The following is a 25908-nucleotide window of genomic DNA, read 5'->3' on the forward strand; positions in this document are numbered from 1 at the left end:
CAAGTGCTCTGATTGGTAAAAGAGGTTGCTGGTCTTTCAATATATTAACTTATGGCAAGTTAATGTACCACTTGCACAGCATTATGGCTCTGAAGTTTTGTTCATACACCTCAGAGTTGTGAGACCACAAGACTGCAAGTACCTGCCCCAAGCATTATGTTTTACCAAGGGGAACTCCAGGAGTTTCTGAACCATCTAAGCGCAAGTAGCCATAGAAGGTTGGCCACTCTAATGCCTTGGGGATTTTTGGTGTTTTTCTTTGCAACTAAATCCTAATTATTTTTAATGGTTGCTACTGACATAAAAGGCAACATACAGTCCAGTGTCTTTCCCAATTATATGTAATACAATCCTAAAAATGTTATTAGTTAGCCTATATTGTTGAAATGTTGAGCTACATTGCCTAAAAATCAAAAACTGCAATAAGTACGTAGTGGTCTACTGTGTGGGATGTTTTTCAATATGTGACTACACTGGGAAAACTATTTTTCACTCTCCACAGGGAGGTTAAATATCATTCTCTGAACGTAGAACTAGCTAAAAGTTCAAGGAAAATGTTATGCAATTGCTTCAGTTGCCGAATGATATGGAGATCCTAGAGGGTCATGGTGGGAATTTATTTTCGAAACTACTTTTGCATTCCATCACAATAAGTTTTGCATTACCTCGCAAAAAGTGTTGCGTTCCCCCCATGGACTGCCCCCCTGATAACAGGAACAGCTAGTGTGTTGGTCCAGTCTAGCTTGCTTCTATTACCATTAGCCAAGAAAGCTTCTTTAAGCCAAATGGAATTTAAACTCTATCAGATATGATAGATGTGTTACCAATACACCACAGGAGGTGAGCAATACAATACAATGCTCAGCCAGCACAACCATGTCAATTCACTGCGCACACACAACCCCTGCATATAGTTAGTTACACTCATTATAAACCATTGCATCACAGCCAGCTCCGCCACTTATCTATCCGGCTGTAATTATGCAGACTTGCACCTGAGCTAGCCACAGCTGAAGGTACGCCCACTCGCGCTGTGGTCACAACACACATACTGTAATCAGGGTGCAAAATTAACTCTTTTGTCCACCAGCCAAATGGCTTGTGAATGTTCAAGAGCCACAGCAAATCCAAATCTATACAAGACACTAGGACATCATTGATTAGCAAGTGCAGTGCTAGCTAATGTTAGCTTTTAAAAACACAAAACACATACAAAATAAAACATTCCTACCTGCGCACCTGGAGACATCATAGTCTCTGCAGTTTTGTATCATGTTGATTTAGTTTAATGGGTAACTCGTTAGCTAGCAAGAAAAGGCATAATGGTGATTTTTGTATTAGCTAGCTCCACACACAGAGCGAGTAAGTAAGCAAGCTAGCAAATAAATAAATAAATACATTCGTTTTTATTTCTTCTGCATTGTTAAATAACAATCTCAATACACATTCAATATGTTTTTTAGTATTTGTTAGTGTCCTATTTTAAATCAGTAGGTCAGTCGCCTACATATTAGGGGTGGGCGTATCGATCTAAATATCGATAGTATCGATACCAAGGTGAGTATTGGTATCGGATCGATACTAGCGTGATGAGATCGATACTGCAGTTTCTCTTCTGTCGTCCAGCAATTTACTCGAATTTCCTCAGAGCGCCGCATTTCTGTGCAAACACCGCACCCCTCTCTCTCTCTCTCTCTCTCTGCTGCTCAGTGCTCACTCAGGCACACTTAGCCCCTCCCCCTCCCTGGCTGCTCTGCCAGAGGCCGGAGAGTCAGAGAGCAGCCGGACGCAATGGCAGAGAGAAAGCGGAGCGCGGAAAAGGACACTGCCAAATGTAATGTGTGCAATAATAATTTGCACTACTGACTTTATTTTTCACAATATCGTGCAATGGAAGGTATTTTTTGTTGTGATGTTGACATTGTTATATTTATATTTTTGTTACATTGCTGCTTTTTTTTTTTGTTATTTTGCACTAGTGACTTTTTTCTGAAACAATTGTGGTAGTAGAAGAATTATTTTATTATTTTTATACTGTTACATTTTTTCCTATTGTTGTAGTTAGTTAATAAAAAAGCATTTTTATTGCCTAAAATCTTTGTGCTGTGTTTTACCATAATCATAATCATAATCAACTAACTCAAGGCAAAATCACAAAATTATTCAATGATCATGACATTTCAAGTAAAAAGTATCGGTATCGGTATCAGCGATACTAGCCCTGTATTTACTTGGTATCGGATCGATACCAAAATTCCCAGTATCGCCCACCCCTACTACATATCCCAGAATCCCCAGGCACTGTTTATTTGGACTGAACGTCAGCCATTCTCCCTGAGCAGTTGGTACCCGGCTACCCGGCTACCCAGCGTGTTTTGTTATAATGCAGCCCTTTCAGTCTTTATTCTTTTGCTTCGAAATGAACTACATGTTTGTCTGAATCTACGTGGTGTATGCAGAAGAAAAACATGAAATGGAAATCACTCGAGCCAGACCGTCCTTGTATGGAGAAATCGGTAAGTAGCTTACAGTTGGTGACCAACAGTAACCCAGGACAACCGTTTAAAACTGAGTTAGCGAAGCGGATGGGGTTTGTAGCTACAATGACAAGCTAGCTTTCATTACCTTTCATTTCATGGTGACTCGCTTTCAGTCTCTGTCAGTCGTATAGCTTGGTCAGCGTTACCTTGCATGCGTTCTTAAAGTGGCTGTCGTCAGTTTGAGAGCATCACAACAAGCTGTAAGCTCGTTAGTGAGGCCAGCAGGGACTGAAATGCATGTTGTGCAACTGCATCGGTCATTGAAATCAGTGAATGGGTACCAACCTTAAACTTAGCTTTGCTCTGTAACAGCAAATATAATGTCACATACTTAAAGATATATAGTATAAAACATCGATTGCCGCACACACCTTACAATGTAATACAATCTAGTAAACTAATGCTATTGGATCATTGAGTGATCGTGAGTGATTTTATTGAGCCATTTTCTGTGCCTGTTAACGTAGATGATCATGATCACCATTGTCTCAGAGTTTGCAGTGAAGTTTATAAAACCTGCAAAGCTTCATAACTTGTAGGTGAAGTTATTACAGGTCCTAAATGTGTGCTTTTTGTCTCATGTTTTATGAGGAATTATAAGAAAAGCTCAGTGTGGCTCTTTTCCCCCTCTTTGTGGTTGAGGCTAATGAAACAAAAACTGTATTCAGCTATGTTTGTATAGTTGGAATGGCAAACTCAATCAAATCATAAGTCAACACGCCAGAGAACTTCAGCCATCATCAATAGAAAGGTTCAGTCTTGTTTGGCTTCACATATTTGCAGCTCATGGTCTTGGATTCTGGACGGATCGGTCGGCAGTGCATGAGGCCGCTGCACAGGGTAGGGCCCTCCAGCTGCAGCAGCTGATCGAGGGAGGTGCAGCAGTTAACATCGTGGCAGTCGATTCCATCACCCCCCTGCATGAGGCATGTATACAGGGACAGACCCAATGCGTCAGACTGCTGCTGGACGCTGGTGCACAGGTGAGATGGATGCGACAGAAGTGCTTCACAGGAGACTCAAGCTAAGTCGATGGCTCTTCATCAATGCGTGATTGATTGTTTGGTTTATTTTCGGCTTTATTATGGCTCTGTGCCCTCCAGGTGGATGCTCGTAACATCGATGGCAGCACTCCTCTGTGTGATGCCTGTGCAGCTGGTAGCCTGGAATGTGTCAAGCTGCTGCTGGAGTATGGAGCAACAGTTAATCCTCCACTGTTTACCTTCTCGCCTCTTCATGAGGCTTGCATGGGAGGTGCGTCTCGTTACATACAGCATCGCATAGGAATGTATTTTGACCCATGTATCTGTCCATCAAGATGTCTTCGCTTCGTTTGTATTGCCACACTTGATTCCACACAGCGTTTATACTGTGGTAATGCAAGACTGGTTATCTAGTTATCTTTCTGTAAAAAGTTAATACTCATCAAGGCAGGCCGTAAGTACACGTTTCTCAGTGTTCTTCCTAAATAGTGCGGAGAGCACATTTTGCAGATAGCTATTTTCCGTCCCTAGATGGGCCTTTAAAATACATAAAACAGGCAGGGACTTAAAACTTAAAAGACCAAAAAGGAAGGGAGAGCAGAACAGAGGAAGCAGAATGCCAGAACACCAGAGCGCTTCACTATTTAGCTCTTGATTATTACTTAAAGGCCTTTCAAGATGTAGCAATAAAACAAAAACCCAATTACACAATTACCCGTAAGACTATGGGACAAAAATGTAAAAGTATATGTGTAGATCACTGGAACACACTCGGGTGATTGCAGTATTGATTTGAAAACAGAAAAGGCGAGTAAGGAGAAAGCTTTAAAGTGAAACTCCAGCCAAAATCTATTCAAGCTGACAACAGCTTCTGTGCCCTCTTAAGGATGAAACTGCAAACATTTTACAGCCTCCTTTAAGGCTGTAAAAGCTGTGTTTGCAAAGTCACTCTGCTGCAGAGCATTTCATTTTGTTCTAAATAGACATCATTTTGCCTGTCTCTCACTATAGGTAATTCAGATTGTGTTCAGCTCATGATTGATCAAGGAGCTTTCATGGAGGCCCATGACTGCCACTATGGGACACCACTTCATGTTGCCTGTGCAAGGCAACATTATGACTGCGCCAAAGTTCTCCTCAATGCTGGTGAGTTCATTTTGGCCTTTTGCACACCAGAGCTGTAACAATATCTTTGAGTTAAAACCTGTATATGGATAATTTGCCATATTAATGTTATATTTTGGTTGTTTAAAGGCAGCAACATTTTTTTATTTTTTTTATTTTTGTCAGGACTGGAACTAAAGATTATTTTTGGTACTGATTAATGAATCGACCACCTTTTCAAAAACTATAGAAACTGTTTTGAAGATTTTATGCAACTGTAATCCGAGAAAAGACAACATTTAAGATATAACATAATATTATAGTAACCAGCTTATTACCATAACAAAATCAGGTGTCTTGTTTCATGTGACATTAATGTAGAATGAGGTTTATTTTTCTATGGATTTATTTTGTAAATCACCTTATTTACAAATGTTTATTGCTATTTACATAATTCAATGAATGGTAATTGTATCTATTTCATAATTTAAAATATCCTTATTTGTGTGTAGATAAGTAACACCTTGTTTATAGTGGTAGCAATTGTTTAGATTAGCGGTAAGACAGTGAAATTATATAGCACATTTGTTGTCGGGTGTTCTGTTGTGGTAAATGACGGTTGAAGCAGTCATTAAAGTGGACAAACCTACACAGAGGAAGTTGTCCTGTGCTTTTACTTTACCCACGACCCAAAAAATAGTTTTAATGCTGTAACTATCAACTTAATAATTAACGCTAATAGTGACCAACGATACATTACATTGACTTATCTCCCAGCTTTTCTGAAAACTATGACTATATGACTATGTTGTTTCATGCCCACTGCATCTGTCATTTGATTTGAAAAGTGATGCACTGCTGTGCCTGTGCAATTTCATGCCACAGTTGAGACACACACTTGAGCCCAACACAAATTTAGTTTGATTGGTTAAGCATTGAGCTCACTTGTTTGTTTTTATGCTGTTTTACTGCTAATGATATTACTTTTATACTTATATTATAAAGACAAGAGAAGCACTTTTCTCTCTCATACACTTTTGTCTCTCTTTCTCAAAGGGGCAAATGTGAATGCTGCCAAGCTACATGAGACGGCCCTTCATCATGCAGCCAAAACAAAGAACATTGACATGATTGATCTACTTGTGGAGTTTGGGGGAAACGTGTACGCCAGAGATAACCTGAACAAAAAACCCATCCACTACACCAATGTGGAATCCCCCTCGTATCTTTGCCTCAAGTTCTATGAGAGTAAGTTTGTTTATTTAAAGTATGCCTCCTGTCACTGTCAGTATTTAGATAATCTCGTAGCACAAATAAAATGTCCCCTCTGTTGTTTTCTCTTCCTTAGATACACCCCTCAGTCTACAGCAGATCAGCAGAGTGGCTGTGAGAGGGGCTCTTGGCACAAGAGCACGTGAAGTTGTTTCCAAGCTGGGCTTGCCCAATCGCATCATAAGTTTTCTTTCATACATGCCACCTCCAGTTATTGAAATTGAATCACCTATGGGAAACTCTTAGAAGGTTAAATCTAGACCAGTTACATCTACTGGCTCGATGGTTCTCTCTCCGGGCAGTCATATGACAGGAGGTTGAAGCTGGTAGGAGTGCAGCTCGGATGAAATGTCTCAACACTGCCAGACTAATGGTGCAGAGAGGTTTCAGCAGACTGTTTACCTAAACAAATTAAAAAGTGCTTAATTTGCTCATTAACTTCAATCTGCATTAACACATTTTTGACCATTTGGGAACAGAAAGACTTTGTGTATGTACCATCAGCTTATCAAGATGTTATGGCTAACCTGTTAGCGTACAGCTGCCTACTGACACATCCACCAGAAACAGAGCAACAGGAGCATCCCACTGGAGTCATGAATGTTAAGTCCAGTATTTACTTGCTTTTACCTCCACCAACTCCTGAGAAAAATATCTCCACCCACCACTCAATTAGTTACTGTTTCATGCTCGGTAAGTAGTGTACAGTTAGTTTGTCATGTTTGTCTTTTAGCTTGTTTGCAAGACAAATGTCCATCAAGCACAGACTCTCCTGTTAGCTTTTTGCACTTATTAAGGCACAACAAATTACACTTTTATCTTCCTTATTATTACATGAAGTCTGATGACCTCACATAACTTCCAGCATAGCTCCGACCACCTTCAACCTGAGCAAAGGTCTGATCAGCCACAATAACTGATCACACCTGGGCTTTAACAATTCACTACCAGAGGCTTTGGCAACACTATTTCAACACATTTCAGTCAGTGTTAATATCAAATGTATTGGTCAATGGAGCTTGAAATATATAAACATGAACTTGTCTTGCTCATTATGATCAAGTAAGTGTGAATAAGTGATTTCATCTTAGGTCCTGTAGTACATTATTGAGCCCAGAGGGAACATGAAGTAGTTCGATTACTAGGATTTTATCACTGTATGTATTTGTATATATTCTGTAACTTTATTTTTAATGTAAATTTGTAAATAATACAGATGGTTCTACCTCTATTCAATTTGTGTAAATAAAAAAAGCAATTCTTCAGTGTTCACTGAACTTCAAGCATGAAAATTCAAAATTGTTTTTTTTCCTTGTTTGTTTCTGAAGTTCCTCTCAGGAAAATATTGCTTCAAAGGACCGTGTTTGCTAAAAGTACATTATTGTTATGAGGTTATTCAGTTCAGACATTTCAAACCAATCTGCGTGAAAAATGAAATGAATGGAAACTGCCCTGGAACATTATGAAAATACATCCAAAAACTGTATTGTATACATTTGAAATGATATTATTTCTTCTTATTATTATTAGTAGTAATTATATTATGAACTTAAATTCGGTTGCCAAGTTATCAGTCCCTAAACATTTCAAATAGTGGGGAGATGGTTTGTAAATCTTTGTGAGAGTGGAGAAACTTAAGTACATCACTGGTATCATTACATGATGGAGTTCAGAAAGATTGACAGGAATTATGGTCTGTGAACAGCTTTCCGAATCCAGTTACTGCTTTAATCTCCTTACAGAGAACTAGGGCTGTAAACCTTAGTCGGTGAACATTTTCTGGGTGAAAAGAGACTTCACCAGCATCTGTTGGCAGTGGGAAATCTGTAAGTGGCTGGACAACAATCCTTTGAACAGGCCTCACAGACCGATTCCTGGCACTGGCTGCCTTATAGAGAGAGATTAGTTGGAACCAACCAAATGAGAGACAACAAAAAAAACAAAAAAAAAACAGACTGACACCACCACTGTCCTTGTCAAGGTTGTCACAGGACTGACACCCCGTGCAGAGATATCAGGGAGGTCAGTGAGAGGGGAACCTACTGAAGATTAGATGTGAGCAATCTGCAGCCACAGCCTGAAATGAAAATGAGAAGCACCCACGCACAGACAACAAAAGCATTCATTCAGTCTGACTTGCACAAAAACATGTTTGAACATGAACTGTTGGTTCAGAGCCTGACAGGTATCAGGTGAAAAATGTTGGATAGTGATCATTAGTTACATGAACAGAAACAGTGTTTCACCAGATATGTGATCCCAAAGATAAGTTATGTTTAACAGTGAAAGTCATAACTATGTAATCTAAGTAAATCAATCCATAACATAAAACTGAGGTCACATCTTGTATTTTGTTGTTTTGGTGTTTAACAGGCTGATTCCAATATGTTTGGACTTACTTAAGTATGACTGCTTTTAGGCCAACAAAAACACAAAGGTTGGGTATCAATTTATGTGCCTTTATAATACCTTACTTTTGGGATTTCTTTATTTAACAAATTCAAAAAGGACACAGTACTTATTCCATCAGATTAATCCATAGTGAATACAAGTAGTTGAATAGATAAATATACCAACTACAATAGTAAATCCTGCTCCTTCCCTGTGTGAGCACCGTCTAACGTTACAAACCAACTGTTAGCGAGCAGCTAAAGCTAGCTAGGAAAGACGAAAGATAACGTCAAAAGTAACAAAACTGCACGACAAAAAGTGCAGTGGGAACAAGGACAGATTGAATTAATGAATGTGATAACTTAACCCTAGGGATTTGAAGATATAAGTGTTTGTTCAGTATTTCGAGCGTACGTCTTGTACCACAGCTGCTAGCCTGCCGCTAACAGTCTAGCTCAAGTGCTACTTCCTGTTTAGCCGTACTAACTACAACAACCAGTCACAACAGTTCCTGCTTGAACAGTAATTTAACGCATTTGAATTTGGGTAATGAAAGAAGTAATTTGAAGGTTTTGTTTGTGACTACAATGCTAACTTACTCGTACATTATTCCTTATTAAGAAATACTCACATTCCGTAGCTGACTGGAAGAAAAGGACATTCAACATGTTTCCAACAGCAAAAACTATGGCAAGACGTGTCCAAACTAAGATTAAGGTTCTTCTAAGGTCACTAAATAGTAGTAAATAATACTGTTAACAAGCCTAGAAACACATAAATATTTGTCAAGGAGTGTGGTGGGAAATGATGGAAAGAAGCCTAAAAAAACTAGTTCTGAAAGGTTAACAGTTGAATTGGCATATAGTTAACAAAAGTATTACCTGTCACTTTACAGTTAGGTTACACCAATATGTGGAGCCTGCTTTGTATATCTTAACCATTTATAGATGTTTCCCTTACAGTTTCAAAAGACAATGTCAAACAGAAAATAGACAGGAATTTGTTAAATTCAGCTGAAAAGGAAGACAGCCACACTTTCCCTTCCCTGAGCTCAATGTCATTTGATCCTACCTGAACACACAGTGGCCCAATCAGCTGTCTCCACTGATCACCTCTAGGGGAAACAGGTGTTAAGTTTCTAGGAGTTGGACATCAGGATAGCAAGATCTTTTTTTCCCTTGGGGAACCATTGTGCTACTGTTGACCAAACAGAATAATCAGGGACAGTGATGAGTGGATGGGGGAGACAAATGTATATGTATGTATATATGAACTCTTCTAACCCTACCAGAAAGACTGCATGGACAACCAACACTGACAGCTGGAAACTTACTTCTGCAGAAAAATACATTTTGAGGAAGTTGGTTTCAGCGTGGTTGTTGAGAAGCTGTGTTCGTGGCACACCATGAACTATGAATACTGCAGGTTTAACGGCTGATACTGTGAGAGGCCCTTGTAGTCAAATGGGTAATTGATGTGGCGTGCAGCTGAGGTTGTGGCTGGACTTTGAAAGGCACAGGTAGCTGTGGACAACTTTGGTACTCCGATCATGTCCCAGATACCTGCATCCAAATTACAGTCTGGTAAAACAGATGAATCAAAGGGAGCTCATCTCTTTTCCCTGTAAGAGCTGTTCACACAGGAGAAAGCCATCATCATCATGACTCAAATCTGTCCCACTCCTGAGCAGAATTAATTCAAAAGTTACCTCCTCTTTGTGCAGTTTCATTTTTGGTTCCTTGAGTGCTCTTATTTCATGATGAAACTCTGCAGTCATTTTGTTGTCCGTATGGAGGTTTTTCTGCATAAACAAGGCTGATAAAGTACATCTGCTTTTCTTATCTGGAGTTCTAGCGTATCACTGACACACCAAACGCTGATAGTCATTAAATTTACAGTGAGTACAAACATCAGACAAGCATAACAAAGGACAATTAGTTTACCTATAGTTCTATATCTATGATTTACCTACATGTAAAACTGGCTTTGCAGGTATGTAAAAGCAGCTCTGTTCATACAAATCATTTCCTAGCCCCATCTTTAGTATTCAATGTCTTTCAGAACAAAAGGGCAGGTTCATATATCAACAAGTCTCACCAAGCAGTCGTCATCATTTGATGAGGGTGGCGGACTCCAACAGACTCAATAAACTGATCCGCAAGGCCAGTGACGTTGTGGGGGTGGAGCTGGGCTCTCTGACGGTGGTGTCAGAGAGGAGGATGCTGTCCAAGCTGCGGGTCATCTTGGACAATGTCTCACATCCTCTCCATGACGTACTGGTCAGGCAAAAGAGCATCTTCAGTGGGAGACTCATTCCTCCCAAATGTACAACTGAGTGCCACAGGAAATCATTCCTGCCTGTGGCCATCAAACTGTTCAGCTCCTCCCTCTGAGTGTCAGACACTCAGAAGAAACAGACTGGAAATCTGGACCTGCCTCTACATATACTACCTCACTATTACTTACTTATTCTTAAATGTGCAATACATACATATATATATAGAGACATACATATTCATTGCTGTTGTATATATTTTTACTTTTATTTTTCACTTAAATATTGTAAATGTGTATATTTTTATTTTCTTAATATTCTTAAAAATTATTTTACATTTTGCACATACTTTTATTTCTAAATTTTTGCAGCTTTCTACGCTTGAATGGGAGCATCAGTAGTGTACAATTTCCCCCGGGGATCAATAAAGTATTTCTGATTCTGATGATAAGAACTACAGTGAGAAGGAAGAACATCAAACGTGCTTCTGAACAGAAAATAATTACTGATACAAGCGATTTTTTTCCATGGATTTTTAATGTTTCAGGACAGTTTATCAAATGGAAAACTCAATCAAGACCTTTTTTAAGAGCTTACTGCCATTTAAATTATATCATTTTTGACAGAAAAAAAATCACAAAACTTCATTAAGGCTGTATAATTTTTCAAAACACAAAGTGGAAAGGAGCAAACCTCAGTTTTCTTCTCAGCTTCTTTTTGCCTGACATATGTTGCAACACACTGTTGAACAGCTCTGTCAACAGCAAAAGGAAGTGACTGAGGGGTCAAAGTACAACACAGAGGATGTTGGTGTGTTCTAACAACAGTCTCGCAGTCAGTAATACTCAGGACTCTTAATAGTACAAACTAAATGTTTTATTTTTTTTCCAAGTAACAACTTTTCTCTGAATACATCTAGATTCATTAGATTTTTTTTTTTGTCTCCCCAAGAAATGTTTTTACCTTTATCGTATCCATGGTCAATGTTCTTGCTCATGTTCTGCTCATTATTTTACATCTAATCTGAAACATTTCAGATTCGTCTCACCCAACGGCTTCCTGCACAGGCAGCTGAGACCATCAGTTTCTTGATCCCTTATCTTGGCACAGATAACACTTACAAACGGACAACTTGCACACATGCTGCCTATAACATAGTTGCACTGACATTTTGATTACAGCAAAAAAACTGAGAAGTTTTAAAAAAGTTTAAATGTGTCGACACCGGAATGAACAATGAAACTAGATTTCAAGAGCTACAAGTGGTATAAAGTTGTTTTAACTTAGGTAGACCACATAAAACGCTAATTCCACACACATTTAGCTGGTGTAAACATATATTTCAGTCACACTCAGTCAATGTCACTTTTTTTTGTAAACTAATTACACTTTTTAAAGACTAAAATGTGATATACATTTGGACGGAAATGATTGGAAAGACTTTCAGTGCAGCTACAAAGACAAAGCAAAAGCACAATAAAAAACAAAACAAAAAACAGTGGTTGCATGAAAATTCACCAACAGACACGTGACCAAACGGGACATGTGTTAAGTACATGTGCCTGCCTGAGAGGACCCCTTTGGGAACCCTTGTGTCGTGTTAAATGTCTACACTCCAGTCTCCTTCCTCTTTAGTGAGCCATGTAACTTCTGATCCAGTCTGGTTTTGGAGAGTGTCTGCGGCCTGAGTTTAGGGCCAGAGACAGGCGGACAGTTCTCGTCTGTCTCCTTGTCAAAGTTGGTGGCTGAGATCGTGGAGGAGTGACGCTTGGCTCTCACAGCTTCTCCCTGCTGAACGTTAGGTGGAGCCTCCTGTTGTTGGGTCATAGCAGTGCGCAGACAGTTCAGCCACTGCTGCTTGTGGTAGACATCGTTGACATGCAGGGTGTGAGACTGAGCATGGGATGGATCCCGAGAGCTTACACGAAAAACGTTCTTAGCTAAAGGGACACAGAAAAAAAAGAAATACAGTCAACAGGAAGGCAGCCTTCTAAGTCTAGGATTCAAAAATCTTTCTTTCCCCTTTTTCTTGTTTCTTTCCCCACGCCATCAGGATTGTGAACTTGGATCCTGCTAGGGCCCCAAGCTACGGACCCACGCACTCCCAACACCCTTAAATACTGTACATATTATCTCTATATAGTATTTATTTTAATTCCTCCTTCATCACATTGTTAAAGACCACTTGTCAGAACAGCAAATTTATTTTAAAGCTGGGTCAAATGATAATGTGACAGGGATTTACGGCCCACAACGTAACAGTTTTGATTAAAAGTTTTGGTTCTCAACTATCACAAGAGCCGTTTCCAGCCACAGCAGGCAGCAGTTTTCAGCAAAAAGAGCTCTAATAAACCCATCTGGTCAGCACCAAACAACAGACACACAAGGTTAGCAACTAGCTGGAGAAACATTTAGCTGCTAAAGAGTCTGATATTTCCCTTTGGAGTTGGTGGAGACTATAAAGAAAACACAATGTGAGTGAATATTGTACTTATATTCACCAGGTGGCCAGGAACCTGCCTCTAAATGAATGATAATGTTGCTCCGTAACTGCTGGATGTGTAAATAACCAACTGCTGGCTAACAAGTTTGTCTTATCAAACTTAATTAAGGTCATTTTAAGTCAGTTTTGTGTTTACAGCTTGTTTCTGCTGCCCCCAAGTGGCCATAAAAACAGTTAATGCAGGTTTAACAGTAAATTTAACAGCATTGTTTTATGTAAAAAATAGACACAAAATACAAAGCACAAATTAAGCAAAGACATTTTTTTCTTCTTTCACTGTGAATGGCATCGTAATTGTACAATTTCTGTATTGTGGATGTGATCTGAAATGCAGCATACAATGTCAGTAAAACCTTAATGGAAATTTACATACTTAGTTACACAGCTCAGGCCATGTTCAGAGGGTAACTAGGTATCAAACACTACTTATGATACTCTACTTCCGCATTGAGGCAGCAACTAATGATTGTTTTCATTACTGATAAATATGTTTTTTTTTCTATTGAGTGTTTACTCTGTAGAAAGTCAGACCATAGAAAACTCTCCTAAAGGCCAAGGTGACGTCTTCAAATTGATTTGTCTGACCAACATCCGAAACCCAAAAGATAATAAAATTTCCAATTTTATAACAGAGAAAAGCAGCAAATCTTTACATCTGAGAAGCTGAAATCAACAAATGCTGTCCATCTTTGTCGGAAAAATGAAACAATCAAACACTTTCAAATTCTTGGGGTGCAGCTCAACTCAACCCACCTTTCTCTCCATTTGTGAAAGCCCCTCTGAAGGACCCCCCCATGCGGATCTCTCCATCCTGGAGGTCCTCTAGAGCCAAGTCCCGGACTGGGATGGGCTGTCGATACACCTGGAAGCAGCTCCTGTCGTTCCGGGTCACCGGCCGGGTTAGAACCAAGAGCTCAGAGAAGAGGAACACGTGCAGCCTCTGTGAAGTAACATATTAATAGAGAATGAAACTTACTGTAACACAAGACAACATGTAGATAATAATATTACATGTGGGTGGTAATAATAAGGAGAGTAATCCTAATTCTCACCGAGCCACTCTTGTTCCGCAGTTCTCCATGACAAAGTAGGGTTTTACAGTCGTCTATGAGAGGATCCCGCTGCTTATCATCCAGATACTCCAGTTTGTCGATATAATACTGGCACTCAGACTCCCCTTTTCTCATGTTGATATCAGACAGAATCTCCTGGATTATAGTGATCTGGATCATTAAACAAAGACTCATCAGTTGTGCTGTTTGGCAAAACACACAAGACTAAATAATCAGTGAAATAATAGCCATGTTATTTATCAGCTAAATGTAAACTACAACACCGTCCGTGGCTGCAAAGGTATGTAACGTAGATAACGTACAGCTCTCTCCAGACTGGCTACATCCGGGTGATCAGGAGGAGTGTGTCTGAGGATCTCTCGCAGCAGCAGTGGGTATTTCACCAGGCGTGAACGTGGGATGTCCAGGAAGCTCCAGAGGTCCAGCTTCCTGCTGAAGGGCGACTCCAGGCAGCGCTGCAGGAAGTCCTGGACCCGCCGGTCCTGCTTTTTCTGGTCCAGCAGGGCTTTGGCTGCAAGCTGGTTGCTGCAGTAGACTTTGTAAGCGTTCAGACCAGGCAGCTAAGAAGATACAGCAACAGTTACAATCTTTTAATGTGTTGAAATTGTTCATATTATTATTCAGATATTTTATTGATTTTCACATTATACACTCACACTAGTACTCAATACCCCAGACCAGAGGGGAAAGAAATAAAAATAAATAATAATAATAATAATAATAAATAAATACAAGATCAGGAGAATAAAACAGATAAATCACTCGGTATACACAAAGTAGTTATACATACACATATATGCATATACACACATGACTGCATATACAGAGTTACATATAAACACAAATAAAATAAAATAAAATAAAAAGGGGGGAGGGGGGGAGACTTAGGCTACACTATATTAAGGGAAGGGAGTTCATCCTCAAAATACGATAGAAATGGTTGCCAAACTTTATAATATCTATGAGTAGTGCCCCTGGCAGTGTATTTAAGTTGTTCAAGTTTGAGATGGGACATCACCTCCTCCACCAAACGCCTATGAGAGGGGGGTGTAACCTTCTTCCAACTAAGGAGTATTAGACGTCGAGCCAAAAGAGTGGAGAATGCTATAGCCTCAGCCTGGTGCCTAGTTATTGGTGTCTCCTGAGGGACAACCCCAAATAATGCAGTCAATGGGTTGGGACTGATAACTTTATTACACATATATGAAAATGTATCAAATATACCTGTCCAAAATAGAGACAGTTTCGGGCAAAGCCAAAACATGTGACTGAGGCTAGCTGGGTCCTGCCTGCATCTGATGCAAGTTGGGTCTAAACCAGGGTAGAGTTTGGCTAGTTTACTTGCAGATAAATGTAACCTGTGCAGAACCTTAAATTGCAGCAACCCATGTCAAATACATATTGAGGAAGAGTGTACCAATGTAATTGCTGCCTGCCAATCTACATCTGAAATGGTGGCTCTTAATTCTTCCTCCCACAGCCTTGCTAAACGGTTAAGTGATATGACGGCAACCCTCTGGATATTATCATATAACACAGACACCAGACCTCTGTCAACTGGGTCCTTGTTCAAACATTCATCTATCCATGTACTCTGAGGGGTTGTTGAAGAGAAGTGTGTTTTAACATAACTCCGCACCTGTAGGTATCTGAAGAAATGTGACTGAGGGATGCTGAAGTCTTTCTTTAGCTGTTCAAAGGAAATGAAGTGCCCTCCCTTAAAAAGGTCCATCACACATTTAATCCCTCTCCTATGCCACAATTGAAAAGATGGGTCTGTGAGAGATGGGGCAAAATTGATGTTCGCAAGAATAGGGGAAGTGACAAGAGCTTGTTTATGCTTAAAGTGAATCCTAAACTGCGACCAGAAATTGTTCATATTTAAAGATAATGGATGTTCGCTAAACATCAACATATAGTCTTGTAATGTGTTAGCGTGCTTGCATACATACCCAATCTATAACTATCTGTCCGATCTGAGCTACTGTTCCATCAGGGCCAGTTCCCTCCGTCAGTTTCATCAACAAGTCTGCAGATAAAAAAACCCCAAAAACACACGTGGTCAGAAACACTTGTTCCATTAAAGCAGTATACGACCAAGAAAGGATGATGGTAACGTACCCTCATGTAAGGGGATGTATGCATCCAGGTCCCCAAATATGTGAGTGAGTTCCTCCTCTGTCATGATGGAAAGTTTTAGCATCGGATCATGGTATGCCTAAATGTGGGAAAAGCAGCAGTGTGAGCATGAAAAAAGGTTACGTAAAAGGGAGCGTAAATGTTTTGATTTCTTTGTAGCATTTTAAGGAAAATTCTTTTTAACCTTTCGTGCAAGTTGGAGATCTTCAATGAGATCCTGCTCTCCCCTGAAAAGCTCATAAATTGCCTGGAGAAGAAACACAAGAGAAACCACAGCAGGAGAAGTTACTTTCTCTGCTCTCTGTACTTTTAGATGACTATACTTTTAGACCTGAAGACGACTGAACAGCAGAACCTCTTGTCTCTTGATCTCCTTGGTGGAGAATGAGCTCTTCTGATGGACGTCCAGTGTCTCCGACCACAGCGTGCTGTTTCTGCGTTTAGTGGGAGTGGGACCTGCTGTCCTGCTGCTGGCTTTCAGGGACATCCCTGGTGATTTGGCATCACCACGTAATGACATGGACTAGGAAAGTATATATATATATTTTACAGTCAAACACAAATTCTACTCAAATTTCTACATGGTAAATTTGTGTCATTTACCTGGATGGTCTGGCCAAAGCGCCGCACTGCTCCATTCTTTGAGGGAGATATCAAGTTGACGAGGGATGAAACTTTGGCCAGCGGTCGCACACGCTTGTTACTGGGTTCCTGGGAATCAAGAAAATAAAGTAGTTAGTTCCATTCGATTGTGTTGAGGTGTACACTGTAGGGGTGTAACAATACCTTGAATAATAATAGGGTATTATTTAATACAAGGCTCTACTTTTTCCTTCATTACTTACAATATAATATCTAATATATTATAAAGCACTGCTTTTGTTTAGTGTGATTTATTCTGCTGAGAAACCATGCTCAATGTGTCAGGAAAAACTCAAGTTTAATGTTGTCGTATCAAAATGTAAATGTGTATTAAACCACTTTCACAGAGCCACAAGACTTTGATCATACTGAGGGACAATGTGGCTCAGATTTTCTTTCACCATTATTATTTCCTCAGACAGACACTTGTGTCAGTCTCAGGGATAGTGGGATTATCCTGAGCTCATAACACACGAGAGCACTCATGGCTGTCTGTGGCGACTACCTGAGTCATGCAGGCGGATTAAAGTTTGTTGTGAGCACATGAAGGGTGCTACACTAGGCTTGCATTTAACGGACAGACAGGAAGCTGCCCTGACTCTCACCTTGAGGTCGAAGCTGGACAGACTGACTGTGTCATCCTCCTTCTCTTTGCGCTTTCTCTTCTGCAGCAACATAAGAATATGGGAACTGGTTACTTTCACAAGTCCAATGAAAACATCTCTAATATAAATGGAAGGATCACAGCCCAAAATACTCATAACAATTAATAACTCCATCTATTAGTGATACAAGATATGAATAAACAGTCACATGATGATGTTTTCAACATTGACTCACTAGACTGAAGTCCCAGGGAGTTCCAGGAGTGAGAAAGGTGAAAGAGCTGCCTCTCTGCAGTGGAGGTCTACAAGAAATGAGACAAATAAGCAACGGTCAGGCACAATGGAAACAAGTTATATTCTGCTTCATTGCAGAATGACAGCTTGGCTTATTTTATTGTTTTAACCATCTATGTGGTAACAAATACTCTGCTGAGGATGTTTCTTTGTCTTCTATTGACAAAGAGGGACAGAATCGAATCATACGTGAAGACATTGGTGGCTGAAACACCACAAACAGCAAGTCAGAGCATTCAAACACGACTGAACTTCACATGAATTTCAAAAACGACAGCTTGGTTTATTCTACATAGCTAGCTTATGACTCCTCATAGCTCCAGGAGACGATAGAGACAGAGAATCATTATTTTCATAGGGAATGCATTTCAGCTCTGTTAATATGATGGATGTCTTTTGTATGCTATTTTTGTTCCTGTCACTGTTTTGTTTCAAACGTGTCAAACACTGTGGAGGATGACTGAGGGATGTTAATATTTAAAACCATATAAGGAGCTGGACTTCTCTCTGCTGCTGCAGAAAAAAGTTAGTTATGGTGATAAAACAAAGCAGCTTCAGAGAGTTACAATGTCTACTTCTTCGTGACTGACACCCCGAGGGTGATGTCAAGGCCAAGGTCAGCTGAACACGCTGCTACACAACCTACTTCTTGTAATCCTGCCTTCAAATTATGTTAGAAATAACGGAATTATCAGTGGAGAGTGAAAAATCCAAGATTGTGATGAAAATAACAAGCCAAGTCATTGAGGTGTGATTTGTAGGGGACAAAAAGCATGTCATGTAAACAGAGCAATAATTCCAAGCTAATAATCATGTAGGTTGAAATATTCCTACTTTACTTGTAATCATAAATTACGACATTCTGGGAATACAGCTATATCTCTGAAGCCAACACAAATATTGAGTATTTTCTCAACCTTATCTGCAGATAATAGTAAAGTCTGCAGGAACAAATATAGGTGCAGTACAGGTTTAACAACGCAGACAAGCCTTTCTAATGGCAACTGAGTGAGTTTAAAGAAGAAAAAAAGAAGAAAATGACATGTGACCATGACATATTACTGTGTTGCTATTCAAGAGACTGCTACATGTAAGTGAAATACAGGCAGAGAAATCACGACAATGCCAACTCCTCAGTTGCCCAGTATTGGCAGTATAAACAATGCCAAACTGATAAAGATGAATTTCGAAATGTTGAACTTATTGGTGTATCTAACTTACATTAGTGCTATGCAACATTTGCTGGTTACATCTTGTTACAAAATTGCTTTTTTCTATTTTACATCATTGTAAATTGAATATCTTTGGGGTTTAGATGTCTTTTTTGGGCTTTCAGACATTGTAATAGGCATTTGACATTGTGTAGACTAACCAATTACTCACAATCGATTAATCAATAATGAAAAATAATCATTAGTTGCAGCCATAATGGATCAAATCTTCCCTCTTAATTTTACCTTTTTATTAATAAATTAAGCCGCTGATTACAAGATGTAACAAATTACATGACCAGATAAAAACACGTTTATTATGTTACATTTACTACATTTAGTTTGTGTATATTTAATTACACCAAACGCAGTTTAATGCATGGCAAATCGTGGTAAAAACATCCAAATTTATGGCTTCCGAGATGCACTTGAAGGCAACGTTTGCCAGTTACAATGCCAGCCCTGCCCGTCGCAGTTGGCTAACGTTAGCTTGAAATGTGCTAAAGTCATATTACATTTAAAAACAGGGCTTCCAAATAAATAATTACATATAATGATGTGCCATATTTTAGACACGATCTACTTACTTCTTGGAGTTGTTTCTCCGGAGTGTTTGTGGAGACGGCTCTGCAGCGCTGATGACACTGGTAGTGGACGTCCTCGATGACATCCTGCGAAGTCTATGCTTTTTGTTTTCCACCGTCCTTCCACTAACTTCTTCATTTTCTTCCATTTTGCAGGAGGCTTCGTTTTGAAATCAGTTACACCGAGACGTAGTTATGGCTAAGCGAACAAAAAACAAAGTCCAGACGTATGAAAACTGGCCCGATGTGTACAAAGAAAGCAGAAGATCGATGACAACAGAACACACACACTACGGCGGAAGTTTGAATATGGCGGATTCTTGGAAATGGACCAATCAGGAGAGGGCTTAGAGCTCTGCTGCCAAGAAACCATGAAGTGGGAGGGGCCGGGGAGACTTTGGTGAGAGGACCTTGAATGTAGCATAATCATGTTTTTTTTGTTTTTTTTACCAGCGAGGAATAATGGAGAACAAGTCAACCGTAAAACATATTATGATTTATAAACACAGTATATGTTACCAGGATTATAAACAAAACAAGCAATTTGAGACCCTGAACTTGAACGTGATCTGCATTATTCATTTTTGGACATTTTACAGACCAAATTGTTAATCAATTGATATTAAAAAAAGCACACACAGATTGATTGATAATGAAAAAAACGTAATACTTGTGGTGAAATATAAGATACAGTACATATACGGTATCCATCAATAAATGCCCTTTCCACCTCTACATATAGACTGATTTATTGTATTACTCATACAATATTTATTCCAGTAGTCTTTGCTCTGTCATACACTCTTGCACCACTTGGAGGCCTAAAGCACAGCAACCACCAACAACCAACAACCACGACCCTGTAAAACAATATACAGTAACAATTTGACCTGTATGTAGCTGCTATATGTTTGTTGTCCAAATGTTTATACATTTATATATCACTTTCATACTTGCCTGTATATAGCAGCCGTATCTTTCATGTTTGCTTACCTTTTTTAAGTCTTTGTTTCACTGTCCAATTGTATATCAAATCTGTTATCTGTTTTGTATACACAGAGACACTCACAAAAAACTCCTTGAATGTGTCCACATGCTTGACCAATAAATTAGATTCTGATTCAGATTGTGTAGTAGATGAGCCCCTAAAGGTGACAGCGAACATACACTGGGCTTGCTGGGGTGAGTATGAGTGGTAGAGGGCGAGAGGGCGTCAATCTTATTTTTGCCCCACGTCCTCCAAGGACGTGGGACGTGGGGGTTGAAGTGAGAAAGCATATGAACGACATTACAGAGAAATTAAATACTAGTTTGTAAAATGTCTAATTTGAACGCAAAGATTTGTTTGTGTTCAGAGACAGGGATGTAAATATTATGTTATAAATATGATAATGTTATTATATAAATAATACATCAGGACTCCTGCCTGTAATTTTTCGCGTGTATATTGCTTTTGATAAATAATCTACAACTCAGAAACTATTTTTATTTTAGAATAAAGGCAATGCATTCAATGATGTCTATAATTCCCTCCAAATGTCTTGTCTTTCCATTAAAATACTCATCTTAAGGTAAGATTGGTCATATGCAATAAACCTTTTCCATTTAAGGATCAGGATTAGAGTTTATAGACAGTCTATGAGCCTGTTGGACTGTCCCCTATAGGACGACCCGACCATCAGTCAAACAGGACATGATGAGCTCTGTGGACCCTATAGCTATGTCCTTCATGAGCACATCGTCACCTCAGTGGGGCCATCCATTCCACCTCAATCAACATACCTGTCAGTCACATGAAATATGGTGCCTGACATAACTGCTGTACTGCCTTCATAAAGTCATGGTGGAGAGGCCATTTTGAAATTGCTCCTTATGGACAACAAGACGTGTAATGTACCTTTGTGTGAGCTTATAGTTGGATGAGATCCATACAGATACATAAAATCCAATGGATCTATTATAACAAAACTATATCACCTCAAGGTCCATTTAATAGCTGTTCTGGAGCTTTCAGTCATATAAAATCAAACTCAAATTTTAAGCCAATGTGGACAAGAAGTCCTTAAAGTCCTTTCAACTCTATCTGTTGAGAAAGATCGTGTGATCAAAACCTCCATAACAGCTGCTAAATGGACTTTGTGGTGAGATTGTTTTGTCAAATACTGTTCAAGAAGTTCAATAAGGAACTTTCACTCTCAACTTGGATTTATTAAGTTAAGGAAATGACAAACACCATAATATAATTTTACAATTTTATTACCACAAAATACAGGTTAGTTTCAATATTTTACAAATATGTAAAGCAACATTTGTTTGCATCAAAACTGAAACTAAAATAGCTGTCACACTCATTTGTTTTGATAAAATCTAAATAGTACATTTCATAATCAGCAGGGAAAAAAGTGGATAGAGAAAACTTTGTAATGGGATGACTATGTAGCTTTTAAAATAAGAAAGGCAGCGTTCTTCCTACAAATGATTCAAAGACAATACAACCCATAGCTCAATTCAGGTGATGGTACAGCCTCGGTCTGGTATGACCATTAGCTTATGGAGGCTATATGTCAGCTAATGTTAGCAAACTTAAAAGAGATATTTTTATGTGCATTATCTTACTGAGTCTGACTTTGTGACTCTACTTTAAATACATTAAACAACAAAGCCAATGGGTTCCAAATTTATCGATTAAAGTGGATTCATGATAAATGTATGTTTGAATCGATGGGAGACACAGAGAGGGAAAAAAGGTTTAACAAGAAGCAGGACAGCAGCTGTGACCAGTTAGTGAATGAAGCAGAGGAGTACAGTACTTTATACATATGTGACCTACTTTTTGGCATCACAACAACATCTCATATTTCAGTTTATTCATGTACAACGTCTTGTACATGCTGATAGTCCACCACCCAGAACACTGATTTCATATGGTGCTAGAGACTGGGTACAAACATCTACGTCACCAAATGAAATCAGTTTCTGAGTGCAGTCCTCAAGTCAACAAGTCTTCTGATTTTATAGACAGAAACATGCAATACAAGACGTGTTGCATAGAGAAAAAGAGATTCTTGATATTGTGTAATATGGACTGATGAGCCTCATGCTGCTAAATGGATGCAGATGTAGGTCAAAAGTGGCTGTTGTTTGAAGAGAGCAGCTGTCCTGTGGGTGCTCCTCTCTCGGCACGATGGCCTGTTCTACAAACGAACAGCAGAGGGTGTGGTTACATTGAAAGCCAGAGCCAAACCAGTGACCCAGTGGTGAAAGAAATTTTAAAGCGAACCTTGTGAAGTTCAAAGGGATATTTTTGTAGTGACAGCGTCAGCAAAGCTTGGAGGAAACCCCTGGGTGTCTCCTGGAACTCCACCTACCTGGGTCAGCAGGCAGCACCAGAGTCCTCTACTAGAGACCAAACTCATACCAAACAAACAAACATTACAGTAAAACAATCAAATCAAGTTGCAGACTGACACGGCGTACATCAGGATACAGGATTTTGTTAGTTTGACATTCTGGGAAATATGCTTATTCGCTTTCTTTCTGAGAGTTAGATGAGAAGATTGACACCACTCTCATATTTGTACTCTAAATATGAAGCTACAACCAGTAGCTGGTTAGCTTAGCTTAGCATCAAGACAGGGACTTGCCTGGCTTTGTCTGAAGGTAAAAATAAATCCTACCAGCATCTCTAAAGTTACCTGATCAACATGTTATATATAATCTGTTTAATTCCACAAAAAACAATGTGGGGAGTTATGTGCTGGGCTATGTCTTTTCAGAGCACAATGATTTCTGGCATGCCCCCCCGCAAACCCCATAAAACCACAACTATTTTTGTCCTGATTAAATAAACAAGATATATGTTAATTATTAAGCTTTAGAGGTGCTGGTAGGTGGATTTTGTAACCTTTGGACGGCGCCAGGCTAGCTGCTTCCAGTCTTTATGCTAAGCTAAGCTAACTGGCTGCTGACAGGGGGAAATAGTTAGTCTGACTGTCCAAAGAAAAACAATCTCCACCTACCAGCACGTCTTTAAGCTTGGGTTTTGTACGGATCAAGCAAAGAGATATATATATATTGATTGTGAGCTTCTGCTGGATGGTAGATTTTTGTATGGATTAAACAAACAAGATCTATGTTAATTATTAACCTGTAAAGGTGCTGGTAGGTGGATTTTGTTACGTTTGGACGAAGCCAAGCTAGCTGTTTCTCCCCGTATCCCCTGTATTCGTGCTAAGCTAAGCTAGCTGAGCGGTAGCTTCATATTTAAAGGATAGAAATAAGAGCGTATCGATCCTCTCCTCTAACTGTTGGAAAAAAAAGCACAAGTGTGTTTCTCAAAATGTCAAACTATTCCTTTAACGGTAGAGAGAAAAGACCAAACTGAATATGACTTGATGCAGAAGCAGGGTGGGCACCTCAACGCTGCCCCCCCTCATGTCAGGGCAGTATCAGTCATCATCTTACAATGTATGTTACTTATAAGGTTACTCACAGTTCAAAAGAGGTGTTGTGACATCGCTGGAGTCTATAGATTACTGCCTTAATATGAAGAAATAGAAATGTGACAGAAAACAACAGGTATTGACTGGAGGAGAAGCGAGAAGTGGATAAAAAACATGCATTATGGTTGAATAATCTGAGCTATAAAAATAACTGAGAGACTGTTGGCATTAAATGTGAAACATAAAGGCATCGGGTCTAGCAGGTCTAATAATAATGCTTCCACCATAGAAGCTATGACTCATGTTTGTTCCCAGATGGCTTCATTTGAACAGGAGCTGAAGAGGGTGAAGGTTTATCATATGACACATTGTTCATAACACCTCCTCTTCCCCTATCTTTCTACCACGTTTTACGGGCCAAATCTCATCTAAATAAATATAAACACGACACGCAGAGAGAATAAGAGATAGGATAATACGTGTTTTCATTCAAGGAAAAGATTTGTCGCAGTGCAATCTTGCAACACATCAGACAAAAACAACCCTGGATGAGTTAAGAGAAAGGAAATTAAATTCTACCCTCCTCTGGGTTTGATGGTAAACGCTCTGTGTCAACATACTGGGATGATGACTGAGCCACAGCTAAATGAGAGAGACCCCGGGAGGCATCCAAAGAAATGGTAGTCATCAATTTGTCTCTCATCGCTCCAATATTTTTGTCTGGAGTCATCAAGTGTCCAAGAATTCAGAGTGGGAGTGAGTCAGTCAGTCATCACTCGGATATGAGGAGCAGAAGTCAGCGGAGACTCTCCTGCTTCATGATACCTATCGTTCCCCAGAGCTCTCCCTGAAGGTGGTGTGTATCTCGTTGCAGCTCGTTTCATGTTCACGTTGGACTGAACGCTCCTCAGCGTGCTTTAGTGAGTTCACACCTAGGGCAGGCAGAGCAATTATACTTAATGGCGGAAGGTATAACCCCATGAATACATGCAATCATGTGCTCATGAGGCAGAGAGATGAGGTGGGGAGGAGGGAGTGAAATTAGTATAAAGGTTTCCTATTCATCATGGCATGAACGCAGACGCAGAATTGACATTTAGGTTCCTTTTGAAGTATTGACTGATGGATTTTATCAGTTAGAAGGTGAGGGGAACATGAGCCAGGAACACCTTGGGGTGACAAATTATTTGAAGCTTCTGCCCTCCAAAACGACACTCTTACTAAACAACAACGCAGAAAAATTACCGGTAGATCGTTCTGAGATGATCTTCTCGCAATGAAAAATCTTTTTTGCTCATGTGGCATCAAAGAGGTCCTGCTTCCCCCCGGTTAAAGGAGTAGTTTATTTGCAGTTATTGGCTTTCTTGCCCTAGATATGGGACAAGTTTGATACTGCTCTCATATATCTCCATTAATTATGAAGCTATGGCCAAGAGCCAGTTAGCTTAGCTCAGCATAAAGACTGGAAGCAGTGGGAAACAGCTAGCCTAGCTGTTTCTCCTTGTTTCCATGGACAGTGGTATCTTCTCATCAAACTCTCGGCAAGAAAGCGAATGAGCGTATTTCCCAAAACTAAAACAACTATTGCTTTAAAAGAAGAGTGACAGGAATCTGCAGGAGGCTGTCAGGATCAGAAACTCAGTAAGGCTCTGGGCATTTGGCCAGATGGAGGAAACCCAACACCCACTGTCTCAAACTATAGGACACTGAACTGAAGATGAGTCAGTCCACCTCCTGGTCCATATACTGTCTATGATGTCAACACTTCAACTGATGTGCGTCATGTGGCAAGACAACAACCATGCTTCCTTTACTTAAAGCAATCAACCTTGTGACAGATGAGTCATAAA

At 39.6% G+C, this 25908-nt stretch overlaps 2 protein-coding genes across 2 annotated transcripts; one reads left to right on the forward strand and one right to left on the reverse strand.

Annotated features, from left to right (window-relative positions):
* The first annotated feature begins 2451 nt into the window (after nt 1-2451).
* Nucleotides 2452-7146, forward strand: asb13b (ankyrin repeat and SOCS box containing 13b). Its single transcript, XM_070907133.1, has 6 exons — nt 2452-2516; nt 3324-3523; nt 3644-3794; nt 4535-4669; nt 5684-5875; nt 5976-7146. The coding sequence occupies exons 1-6, from the start codon at nt 2474-2476 to the stop codon at nt 6143-6145; spliced, it is 891 nt and encodes a 296-aa protein (XP_070763234.1). The 5' UTR covers nt 2452-2473; the 3' UTR covers nt 6146-7146.
* A 5027-nt stretch (nt 7147-12173) lies between these two features.
* On the reverse strand, nt 12174-19765 carry LOC139286501 (neuroepithelial cell-transforming gene 1 protein-like). Its single transcript, XM_070907309.1, has 12 exons — nt 19620-19765; nt 17763-17829; nt 17528-17587; nt 16884-16991; nt 16636-16803; nt 16465-16527; nt 16263-16359; nt 16094-16170; nt 14444-14701; nt 14121-14291; nt 13822-14008; nt 12174-12505 (listed from the first exon to the last, which is right to left on the reverse strand). Exons 1-12 carry the CDS (start codon nt 19763-19765, stop codon nt 12174-12176), a joined length of 1734 nt encoding a protein of 577 aa, XP_070763410.1.
* Nucleotides 19766-25908: the final 6143 nt, after the last annotated feature.

This window comes from Enoplosus armatus, chromosome 6 (genome assembly GCF_043641665.1).
Source record: "Enoplosus armatus isolate fEnoArm2 chromosome 6, fEnoArm2.hap1, whole genome shotgun sequence".
NCBI classification, from domain to species: Eukaryota; Metazoa; Chordata; class Actinopteri; order Centrarchiformes; family Enoplosidae; genus Enoplosus; species Enoplosus armatus.

Coding starts and splice junctions, on each gene's coding strand:
- LOC139286501 (XM_070907309.1), bottom strand. CDS start 19,765: ATGGAAGAAAATGAAGAAGTTAGTGGAAGGACGGTGGAAAACAAAAAG. Junction 16,171..16,262: donor ATACATCCCCTTACATGAGG/GTACGTTACCAT, acceptor TTTTATCTGCAG/ACTTGTTGATGAAACTGACG. Junction 14,702..16,093: donor GACAGATAGTTATAGATTGG/GTATGTATGCAA, acceptor GTATCTTCTTAG/CTGCCTGGTCTGAACGCTTA.
- asb13b (XM_070907133.1), top strand. CDS start 2,474: ATGGAAATCACTCGAGCCAGACCGTCCTTGTATGGAGAAATCG. Junction 3,524..3,643: donor TGCTGGACGCTGGTGCACAG/GTGAGATGGATG, acceptor TGTGCCCTCCAG/GTGGATGCTCGTAACATCGA. Junction 5,876..5,975: donor TTGCCTCAAGTTCTATGAGA/GTAAGTTTGTTT, acceptor TCTCTTCCTTAG/ATACACCCCTCAGTCTACAG.